The sequence below is a fragment of the Mycteria americana genome, chromosome Z (genome assembly GCF_035582795.1).
Source record: "Mycteria americana isolate JAX WOST 10 ecotype Jacksonville Zoo and Gardens chromosome Z, USCA_MyAme_1.0, whole genome shotgun sequence".
NCBI classification, from domain to species: domain Eukaryota; kingdom Metazoa; phylum Chordata; class Aves; order Ciconiiformes; family Ciconiidae; genus Mycteria; species Mycteria americana.
The window spans coordinates 45,717,007-45,729,493 of NC_134396.1; the positions used below are offsets into that span (position 1 = coordinate 45,717,007).

Here is a 12,487-nt window from a genome sequence, read left to right on the forward strand (position 1 = left end):
TAATCCTCCATATTTGCATTTACAGAAAAAGCCATGGTCAGAAACAATATGGCTGAAGCTAGACATCTGCTTTGCTGACACAGCGATAAAGATAATGTGAGGTTTTAAAATCATATTAAAAGTAGAAACTAAAACACACTGAAATAAGCCACATGTAAAACAGGCAGTTAGAGTTGAGATCTTACAGTTGAGATCAGTCTTAAGAGTTGAAATTTACCTGCTATTTCATCTGCAATTGTAAATTCATCCTTTACAGAAGAAAATTCAACCTCAGTCTGGTTGCTAGCATTCATGGAACCAGACCTTGGCTGGCTAGGACTTTCCTCAGAGACATCAGTTGGCTGCAGAAAAGCAGTGTGAACATCCTGAATGTGAGCTTTTAGGTCTTCATAAGATGGAGCTCGAAAATCACAGCCATCACACTGCAGCACCTCCATGGTTCAGGGATGATCTTTTACATTAGAAAATTCTGCAAAAAAAACAGGGGAAGGAGAGAAGAAGAAAGAGATATACATCAATGCCACTGTAACAAATCCTGAAAATAGGTAATACCAAGCTTATGATGACTCAGTCATTTCCAGAGATTCCGCAAATACTGCAGCATAAAACTCAACCTTTGTTTACCATATTAAGAGGCATCAATTTGAATTCACATAAAGTCCTATGTAGGTAGCTCACAAGTTGCTGACTCAACACTATGAACAGTCAACTTTCTGACAAGTAACTATTGATTCAATGGACTTTGTCCTCTTGGCTTTTCCATTACACAGGATAGGGCTGTTGTTCAGAAGTTTGTCTTGTTCAAAGACCACAACCCATATGCTAGAGAAACATTACATTACTCCCAGTCATGCACTGAAATTTACAATCAGAAGACAGTGGCTTCTGCCTTTATGAGACCTACTCTAACCTTCCTGGAACTTGCCAAGTCCTGCTTGTTTCACTACCATAGATCAAAAGCCTTCACAGGAAGAAACTTGCCTTTCTTCTCAACATCCTATCAGTCCTGATGTTGGTGGAAAACCTAGACATAACTGCAAGATGAGATGCAGCTACATGAACCCAAGGTAGAATGCTTCACTCTGCCCTACTTCCACCAAGCTTTGTAAGGTCATCTCCATTCTTTGTTAAAATGTTTGCCGTTTCATTTTAGTCTATTCTGGGGACCTGACCTTTGTGCATTGGCAGTCTGAGGGATGGAAAGGGCTGGAGGAAGAGAGGGACAGCAATGGGAATAGGAATACCGCAAAAGTACAATGGAAACAGGAGTTACAAAGACATAATTACTTCCTTGATTTATCCAAAAGTGCTGCATACCTTGAAGTACAAAGCAACATATGATATGGTAACATGAAACATGGTGGTTCAGCCTGTGACCAATTAATCCTGCAACAGAGTTGTATGTTTCCGCACCGCACCGCCATAAAGGAGACACAAAGCACAAGCAAGACCCTCCTACACTGTGCAGTACTTAGGCACAAGAGCACCATTCCTATATTAATACAGGAATTGCTTCTTTAAGCTTCCATGTGCTGTGCTGGGAAGGATGATAAATTGGGCATTTCAGAGGTCCAAGGCACAAGGGCAGCCCAAAGCACTAAAAATTCCATGTGTTTATTGTTATGTAGAGTATGAAGCTACTTCCACAGCGAGGAGAAAGCTCCAAAACATTAGGGCGCAGAAACAAGAGAGGGTACTGCATCAGGATTTTCTATGAAAGAATGCTTCTTCTGATAGCCTGCTAAAATAAACTTCAAGCAAGTCAAATTCTGGACTGTCTGAGCACAGAGGCTCTCCACATATTTACCTCTGCAGGCTGCACTGTGTCCTTTCTCTCCCCCCACTCCCTCCCACCACCAATAAAGAAAATGAACGCTGCACCAGCTTCTTTTCAGCTAACAAAGTTACAATAATCGACATACTCAAGCTTTTATGTGCAAGCACCAGACCAAATTGTGTGGAAGAGGTTGCTATCTGCTCTGGATCAAATTACAGCAGTGAGTGAAGCCCCACCCCACGTCTCCTTTAGCACAGTCCATTAGACCTGAAAACAAATTTTTCCATGGAGCAGACGACTCCTGCATTTAGAGCACTTCACAGAAAAGCAGATCATCCAGTTTTCACTACCCATCCCCCAAGCTTAGTCCTTTCATCTCAGCCAAACAAGCCACAGCTCTGCTGAATGTGCTTATCACACTTTCAAGAGATATGAGCCCCTGCGTCACTGAAGCTTTAAGACTCACTAAGCTGCCCTAGTCCTCTGAGCTTTGGGAGCAGCCATTTTAGCTCAGACAACTCCTGCACTCAGAGGCTCAGAGCTTCTCGCCTGTGCACAACATGGCCTCACTTATCTCAGATTCATCTCAAGCACACCAGGCTTTTTCTTTTTTTTCCCCTTTTTTTCCTCCTCCTCCTTGGGTGACGCTTGAAAAATCAGCATCCCCAGAATGTATCTCCCCTTCTCCTGCATGACTTGCACCACAAGTCATGTCGCTGCTGTCCCCCTGCACTGCCCAAGCAGCACCTTCCCTCCCTGAGATCTCCCGCAAGCATCTCCTAGGGTTGGTTCCCCTGTCCCATGGGTGACAAATGTGACAGTTCGTTCCAGAAACAGAGCATTACAGCATCAAGACACTGGTCCAAGCTGTCCTACAGGCAGAGGCAACACACAGCTGAGCCTCCCGGGGAGCGGGGGGGTAGACAGGGAGGGGGGCCTCCAGCCTGCCCTGTTCTTGGGGAGCCCTCCTGCATTGCACAGAAGACACACAACCCCACTCCCCTGCCAGATTCCAAAGTCTAATGACCTTTGTTAATCACCAGCCAGCCTGTCTGCATCAGCAACCCCTGCCAGCAGACACACCCTTCACACAAAGGCTGTAGCTATGCCTTTTAAGAGAGGTTCTCTGAAAACTCCATTGTGTAGAACAGAGGAAGAACAACACACACACAAATCTCGCTCTTCCCCCCTCACGCCCCCTCCTCCCCCCCCCCCCCCCCCCGAAAACTTCAGACCCTTTAGAAACACCACCACAAAACGCTTTCAGCTCTGTCTCTTTTGGAAACTTAAGGCGAGCTTACAAAATAGAAAACCAGAAGGGAGAGCAAACCTGAGGTTCTGGAAAAAGATAATTCTGGCAGCTTCAAGAGGTAAAACCCACCATCCACATCTCCAGCAGTCACGATACACTGATGCTTGGAGAAGGTTTCCTCAAAGATGCTGGTTGCTGTCTAGACAGTCTTAAACCAACAGTACCCTTCTGCTACAAATGAGAAGGAAGAGTTGAGAGATCATTAATAGCTGCTGATTACAAAAACTGATGGAGACTTTCTAATGGGTTCCAGCTTGAATCTCAGCAGGGTCTATATCATAAAGGCAGCACCAAGCCAGAGAAGAGGTTAATCTTACTGCAGCTATGAGGAACAAACATCAGGTACAGCTGAATGGACTTCAATTTGATGTCTTCACCATGCATCACACTGAAAGCAGGATGAAACATTTTGTAAGGAATTCTGCTCTACCATTTCCACATTTTTCTTTAAAATTCAGGCATTGCACAAAGGCAAAGAAAAACGCAAACTGCTAGTTTGAGCTCATATATCAAAAGAAACTGAAACACAATGTGTGTCTTTCTCTCTTCTTTTTTGTCTGCATGGGATATGGAACTGGGAGAGACTCACCTACCCACCAGCAAAGAGCATTTTCAAGTGCAGATGTTAATCCACTGACAAGACGCACACCCCAAGCAACAGAGACAAAGCAAGGTTTGCACATTTCCATCATGACCAGCTAAGGTAACGCATTCCATAATCCCATAAATTTTCAAACAGCACAATAAGAAAATTTAGAGGAGAATGGAGGTGGAGTGAGAGAGGAGTTACCAAATCCACTAACTCAAAAGCAGCCCAGGAAGTCTGGAAAAAAAACCTAAAACAACCAAACACAACCACCATGAAATGAATCCATAAATCCCACAAGCCCTCTAACATATTCACAACCAATCTCTTGAGACCACATTGCCCACAGATAATGTGACTTCTAAAATACCCTTACTAATGCGATGCTAACCTCACCAGATTATTAAAATGCCATTGTCTGACTAATTTGCATTTACAGCCTCTTCTTAAATTATATGGCTTTAATGCTTAATATGGAGAAGAGGTAGTCTCATTTTCCTTATGAGCGGAAATCTTCCAAAACATTGCGCAAATTCTCAAAGCCACAGTTTTAAAGACCCAAGGTGAAGACTCAAATTGTCTTCGACATCCTCCTCTACAGTCACAAATGCATGAGAACATCAGAGACACAGTTGCATTAGATTTCTAGGGTTTTAAAAATCCAAAACAAAAGATAATTGTGCTTGTTGAACAACAGTCATTACAGAATTTGGCAGCAGCCAAAGTAGTACAAATCATTATGTTTAAGTTTGGTTTTAAAGCTTCAAAATACAAAATTAATTGTCAAGCCCAAGGCACTGACCTCAAAATTGAGCTTCTGTGGTTTGACTACCCATCCGTTATATTTTGAGATGGAGTCAGCAGAGCTTCTAGAAGTTAAGAATATGCACATGCACAACCACAACTGAAAAGGTCAGTCAGACCACACACACTATGTGAACTTCCAGCTCAGTATTAGTAACTTTGAATGTAAAACAAAGAAATCACTGGTTCTCCAAGCCTTCCTCTGGTCAGATGATCAGAGGCATCTTCATCTCTACCTCATAGACATAGCTTGCGCACACAGCTTTCATTTTACTCTGTGCCAAAGTGGAGCTGAAAGAAATTTCTTCACCAAAGGGTTGTCAAGCACTGGAACAGGCTGCCCAGGAAAGTGGTTGAGTCACCATCCCTGGAGGTATTTAAAAGATGTGTAGATGTGACACTTACGGACATGGTTTAGTGGTGGACCTGGCAGTGGTATGTTTACGGTTGGACTTGATGATCTTAAAGGTCTTTTCCAACCTAAATGAGTCTATGATTTTATGATTCTATGATGTTACACACCCCATCACACCAGCAGAAACACTGCCAAACCCCTTTCAACTGGACAAAGTCCCCCTGGAGATGCAGTGTGTATCGGAGCCCTGAGGGTACCCACAGGCCTTGCTCTTCCTGAACAGCCCTCATAGGGTCTCCCCCACAGCCCAGGACCCCATTTCACTCCCTGGCACCATCAGCCCCCTGCCCCCCCCCCCAGCAACGCTGCAGCAGCGCTGGTCTCCAGCTCCCTACAGCCCTGCCCGGGGCCCCGCCGAGCCAGGCCCACCTGCAGGCCCACAGCCCGGCCAGGCCGCAGGGAGGTTCCCAGTGCCCAGGGCTGAGGCTGCCCCTGGGCCTGCCCTGCTCCCAGCTGGGGCAGGGGGATGGGCCCAGGCTGCCAGGCCCTGACCTGCCTCTCCATGGGGAGCCCCGGCAGCTCCGTGCGGCGCATTGCGTCAGAGCAGATCAGCATGAACAAAACATCTTAGCAGAGGCTGGAATCAGATACCAGAGCCATCTTTTTCCTTCAAAACACGCAGGAAGGTTCAGTGTTGGTCTCATCTCCCCACCGCCTTTTTGTTGCTGTTGGAGATCAACCTACCAGAAATAAACTACCAAACACTACGGCAATGCGATCCACAAGCAACTAATTACAGACATGACAAGTTTTCAAAATTCCCATGAGTAACACCGCAGGCATTTTTCCCTGCCAGAGAAGCCTGGGTTTTACAAGGCACCAGCCCCTACAGCTGTGGTGCGGACCTTCCAGCCATGCCACCTGGGCTCCTGGCCAGGTTCAGCTCATGTACGATGGAGATGCTGCTCTGATGCTCTTGGATCTGGGGTTGTTTTGCCTCCCTTTTTTTTTAAACACTTTTTATAACATAAGGTCACAACAGGAAAAATGAGAACTAAAGCAAAAACATAGGAGCAATGCAAAAATTTATACATTTGAGAAACTGGAAACTTGAAGGCTATTCTAACTGGAGGAAACCAGCCTCATCTTTCCTGTATTAAAAAAACCCATAATTAATGAGGAATTCAAATAATAAATTCACCTCTCAACTACAGTCAGGCAAACCTACTCAACTCACAGGTCTTTTTCAATGATCAAATTCCAGTCAAGCTGCTAGGATTCTTGGTCCTCTGAGGGTTGTTTTTGGAGTTACTCTTGCAAGTTGGTATCAAAATAAACTAAATTGAAATACCATTTCTTTTTTAACTTTTTTTTTAATTTGATAGAACTGGATTTTGATAAAACTCCATGGGTTGGTTGCAACTGCCCGCTCCAATATACTTACTTTGTGGTTCGTATTTTCATGTAAAGGACTTATGGTAAAATTTTATCACCAGTTACACCTTTTATTATCAAGATCTCCATACTGAATGTCTAGTTTTGGGTCATTTATTACATTTGAAACTCAACAGTTACACCCATGAGAGAAACGCATTAGCTGATACGTGTGATCCTGTTGCCCATTCCTTTCAGTAAATATTTCTGTACATGGAAATACATATTACAACATAAGATATTTTCAGGAAAGAACTTCTATTAGACATGCATTCCAACTCAACAGTAAAAACAACGATCTAAATTGAGCAGAGACAGACTCTTTTTTTTCCTAAAATGTACTTACCCAGCCACCTGGAAGACTGTTTGAACCTGAAGTGGGCTCTAGGTCAGATTCCACAAAAGGAGGTCTTCCTACTACACATCCTTTGTACATTATATTCCAAACTTTTAAGAAATCTCCCGGTCACAAAAAACAGGACGACCAACTTTGTTGATCCTTATACAGCTACTATTTACTTATGTTCCTGAATACATGCATTAATTTAACATACCTGATACCATACCATGGATCACTGTAAAGCTACCGCATAGCTTGCAAAATCTTCTACACTTTAAAGGAAATATAAACCATGTTACTCTTAAAGCTTGTGGAAGAGAGGCTACGCAGTGCTAGGAGCTGCCAGAAGCATAGATGGGTTTTTCAGTTCAAGAAGAGAACAAGGATTCACAGAACCTCTGGTTATTTTTCTTTTGGGGAACTTAATACATAAACACATAAATGATCTGAAACAGGTCCAAATGATGGATACATTGCTATCAGCTCAACTGGTTCTCCAAGACTATGACTTTTCAAAAAATGGAAAAAAAAGCCCAAACCAAACAAACACAAGGGAAAAAGAAGGAAAAAAAAAACCCCAAACAAACAAAACCAAAAAAAACAAAACCCAGAAAAACACAGTGCTCAGTTACTGAACATTAATGCATATTAGCCATCTCACTGTTAAGACCCTAGCAGAATAAAGGTACATAGATTTTACAAGGAGCTATGAAAGAAAAGAGAATCACAGATAGGACCACAACGTCAGCTTCTGCAAGGTATCTTGAGGAAAAGACTGCAGTCCCCAGCCTCAAGCAGGCACAGCAAACTGATAATTGTCTCACTGCGGAAAACACAAGCTTCCCTAGCAAGGAAGACAAAAGTCCAAGATGGGATACTTGATCTTACACCCACGTGTTACTTGCAAGGAAATCAAATCAACAAAGACAATTCAGATATAAGTAACCGAACTACAAAAAGCATCAGGCTGGGACTTTGCTGATTCAAGCTACCTAAATGCTGACCACTCCTTTTCCATTTCTCACAAATAATGTCTCTTCTCCTTTCTTTGGGTTCCTGGAGTGTACATATATATCTGTGCTTTTTTAAAAAATACATGAAGAGACCATCTAAATGCCTGAAGGATACTTTCAAACTTCAAACTTTTAAAATAAAAGCAGATTGCACATAAAATGCCACAACTTAATTAAAAGACAAATTGAGAGTCATACAAAGTATGATTCTGACATTTTTTTGTCTTCCCTTCCTGAAGGTTAGCTGGGAGGCATTACATGGTACAGAGCATGGGCAACTGAGTCTTAGGATGAAGAACTTCACCTATTAGTAAGGCTCTCGAATATTAAATGCTTTTGCTCCAAGCAAGACTAGGATGGGGTTTTCTGATCTTCTGAATTACGTTCATAGAATGTTATTAATCCCTACAGAAATCAAAAAGACTCTAAATATATGTAAGAATCTGAACAACTAAATGGTCAGAGTAGGACTTCTTCCCTTATTAAGTATGGCAGGTATTTAATTTACTGTACAAAAGTAGTTGTGGAGGTGCAAATACAGACACATAGACTGCTTTGTCAAGTATTCCTGTGGTTCACCAGAGTCAATAAACAGAATACTGCTTTGGCCACATGTTACAAGAAGATACAACAAAAATTTTACTAGGAAGGGATGAATTTTGATCAGATAGGCTCATTTTTGTTTACAGAATAAACTTAGGTTTCCTTTCCTACCAGAAGGTTAAGAAGAGGAAGAAAATGAAAACACACCAAAAAAGCATTAAACCATTTTCCCAGTCAAAACCTGTAAAGAAGCTATCTGTTTAAATCCTTCCAGGATTTAAGAGGAAGATGGAACAGCAGAGGGCAAAACTCTAGAATAGAAATATGGTCTGCCACTTGGGTCCCATACTAAATGCTTACAGGAAACGAGCCAAGTCATCCACCTCACTGACACAACCCAACCACTCAATGCCCTTCTGCACAAGACATACATGTTCAAGAGGCAAGTGGGCTGGGCCAACCTAGGAAAACAGATACCAGAGCCAAGCAACTTGGCTTTTGTACCCTGCTCCTTAGTGCTCCCCATATGGCATAATGCAACTGAAAGCAGTCGGTCTGGGGTTTCTGATTTCCAGCCAAGAGTGTATTGTTAATTACCTCAAGAAATCGAGTACCTGTGAGTTAAGAGAAGTGCACTCCCCCGTGTACATGGACTTGGGAGAGGAAGATGTCAGTAGGTGGTGCTGAAGAACACGGCAGCACTCTGCATGGATACTCCAGAAACAACCTAATTTCTTCTCATGCATTGCAAATAACATCTTCTAGGAGCTCTTTACACAAAGGATGCATTACCAGCCTCACCCTGGAAGGAGCAGGGGGAGGAGCAGGCTCCTCAGCCTGGCATAACCCCAGCAAAGATCTCTTTCTTGCCAAGAAAAGTCAGAGCTGTTATAAAGGGGGTCCTGCCAGTAGCAAATCAGATATGACAAACTCAACCACATACCTTGCTACACCATGAACTGAAGTGGGAAAGAGCAAAGCTGTGACTGAAGACAGAAGATATTATCTCCTGATGGCCATCTGCCCTTAAAGGAACCCTAAAACAGGCTTGCACAGCCTGTCGTGCCTTTAAAAGTAATCTTGCCACTCACCCCGAACTACATGCTCTATTCCATGGTCACTTGCAGTGCTCTAGCTGCGAGCTGCAAGCATGCTATAGAAAGGACCAATGTTAGTTTGCAAGGAGCACAGTGTTTTTACAGAGGCTAAATACAGCTTATGAACTGGTGACAGAGCTAAACCATGGGAACACATGAACTGCGGGATTATTTTAGGGGCCACAGAATTTTAATCTTAGAGATCTGAGATTAGACCAGCCAACACAGCTGGTTCAAAACACAAGCAGGCACTCTCAGTGTAGTCACAGAGGTGGAAATCAAGTCACTTGCACTCAGAAACCACAAATGCCAAGGGCAAAGCTCTGCTTTGGGACTGCTACTGAAAAATGTCTTCAAGAAAGCAAAATAAAGGAGATTATCACCATCTTGAAAGACGGATGTGAAAAGATGCTTTGCTGGACGCATGTTCCTCCTTTAAGTGCAGAGACTGGACCTATGTCATAGCAGTGGTGACAGAGACTGAACTCTGCTGGTGAGAGGAGTAATCTTTCAGCCAGAGATCATTTCCATAATACAGCACCCAGTTTGGTAGACATTCAAGACTCTCTAAGTAAGACAAATTCACAGGGCCATTGGGAACCAAAGACATGTTGCGTGGATCAGATCCTAGCGAGCCAAAGCCCACTGACTGCCTTTTGTCACCAATATGAGCTCAGCTTAGGTAAGGACCCTGGGGATGATGCAGCCTGTTCCCTCAGTCCATCGTGAGATCTTACATGCTCCCGAGGTACTCGTTTAAAGGGTTAACCCCATGCAGAGAGCATGTGGAGAGGATGAAAAAGGGCATTCAGAGGAATGGGTTTAACCCTATAAAACCAAAGCACCAGAAGTTGTGTTCTGTACCAGCAAACAAAGCTGAATAGAACAGCACATCACCTCATGCAGACCCAAACCCACCTCATGAATGACTCATTATAAAGCAGGATCCATGGCTGAAACTCTACTGGAGGACAAGAAAACACTGATTAACAAAGTCTAAAGATTGTTCTGCTTTCCTAGTCTACTCCTCAGAAACACTCATTTGAGGAGCTCCACTGACATCCTAGCTATTTTAACACCACCTTTTGTCTCCAGCTATCCCTACCCTTCCCCCAAGCTTCCTGCTATATTTGACATTTGCTGGGCAGCAAGCAGAAGCCTCTCTGTCAGCCAGTTCATTTCCTCAGGTAATACAAATCCATCACTGACCCATTTATAATGCCAGACAGAATACACAGTTTTATTTGCCCTGACTCACTCGCAGTATGGCAGCCAGCATCTCTGCCCCAGGTAGAAGACCATATACTTTTCTAGTATTTGATAGATCTCAGACTAGTGATTACCACTAGGCTGCTGCCCTTCTCCCTGCCACCCCTCCCAAAAGATCTTTTCCACCTGTGCAACTGAAGATCCTCTGTCTCTTTAGGATGGTGGCAACAAGATGCTGGTCCTATCACTGATGGCTGAAAAGGGATACTGCTGAAAAGGAGGAACAACAAGCTGCAGCTCACATTTATGTTGTCCAAAATACTTTACTTTGTCCCTGGACTATATATATATATTATATATATATATAGTCCATCGGATTACGTGTTGGGATGGAATACATACACACTGGAATGCAATATCCTGGGTCCAAATGAGAACCTTTCTTCTTTTACTCCCCCTTCAACCTCCATCTCCACCCACTTGGTCCTTCCAGGAAACAAGTCTTTGCTGTTGATGTAATATATAAAGCCCAAGTACAAAATATTTAAAATAGCATACTGGCTCAATCATCATCCTTTGTGTGATATGCAGATAGCAGACAGTGCCTAAAAGAAACTGAGTGGAACATCTACGATACACTTCAAGGGAGGGGCGGGAGGGGGAAGGAATTCAGAATGATCCTAGGATTATGGATCACAGTATCTATGAATTGACCAAGGATAATGGAAATTCTTCAGCCAGAAACTGTTTGGATCAAAGAGGCATTAGAAACTTACATTAAAAACAGGAAAAAGCTGCTATTCCCTGTCTATAAAAGGAACGCACTTTGTTATGCAGGTAATAATTAAGAACAATCTCCCTCACAAAAAGAAAGAAAAACAACCTCTTGTTAACCTTATTTCTCGCCTTTCCAATAATAAACAGTCCTTTCCCCTGACTACTCTGGACATACTCAAATTAAAGAGAAAACTATTATTAAAGCTGAGTTGTATCAAAAGTGGTAAGATGTTGAAGCTCCTAATGGAGTTCTTCTGTCCTAGTTTAATCCTTTTTGCTTTAAATAAGCTCTTTGAGGGTCAGCCACTAAGATCCAATTTCTTTTTCTTCCTCCTAAGAAATACCCAAACAGGAAATGGACCATAAAAAAGAAAAAATAACTAAGACTTTCTTTGTAATAAGGCCCATGGCTAAGAGGGGCTGAGATTATAACCAACTGTATCCTTCAAAAGCTACAATCCTTGCAAGTATGTAGACGTTACAGAACTATTGTGGCTTTTTTTCTGTTCTGCAAGTCCGTTACACAACACCTTGGTTTTTTTACACTGTTGTAAATGCTTTACATTTAACCATTTAAAACTGAAAAATTTTCAAGCATTTTAAATAACTAGGAAGGTAACAAAATCCAATTTTAGAACAAAATAATCAGTTCCCATTGTCATAAGATTACTCTCATTTTGAAGAAACTGGAACCATTCTCACTTTACCCTAAAGATACAGGGTGAAAGCTGATAAAAGAGAAACTAGTTGCCAAAACTTTATCCCAGAATACATAAACAATTGCCAAACTACATATAAAGAAAACAATGTCTCTTGTTATAAGGAAAGTTCAGTTCAAGACTAGTTCATCAACATAAAAAGCATCTCTTTGAAAAAAAAAATTAAAGGGAGACCATGAACACCCTGGTTTTTTTTTCCAGCCACCCACTCCTTCTATTTAACCCAGTGAATTAAACTACCAATTTCTCATAATTTACAAATAGTTCATTAAAGATTGACCTGACTACCTGAGGTCATCACCAATTTGAAACCTGGCCATCAAGTTTTATTCAAATGCTCTGAAGGAAGATGGCATATCTTCATTATGGAAAAAGAAAAGCATAGGACAGTCCACTTCAGAGAAAGCCTCCAGATAAATTAGTTTCCTTAACCTTTGGAAATCTGTGTAACCTGGAAACTGAACCCAAATGCTTGATTTTTGTAAGAGGCAGGACACAGAAAACTCAACACAGGTCCCCAG

At 42.3% G+C, this 12,487-nt stretch overlaps 1 protein-coding gene across 5 annotated transcripts in view; it reads right to left on the minus strand.

The window, feature by feature from the left end:
* Window positions 1-12,487, minus strand: part of ZNF462 (zinc finger protein 462) — a 91,446-nt gene that overhangs the window by 50,381 nt on the left and 28,578 nt on the right. For all 5 annotated transcript variants that reach the window (XR_012773492.1, XM_075488716.1, XM_075488718.1 and 2 more), the window contains exon 2: window positions 218-469. Coding sequence is in view for 4 of the 5 variants with exons in the window: in XM_075488716.1 (XP_075344831.1) it covers window positions 218-437 (220 nt within the window). In the remaining variant the exon portion in view is untranslated. The remainder of the gene's footprint in view (window positions 1-217; window positions 470-12,487) is intronic.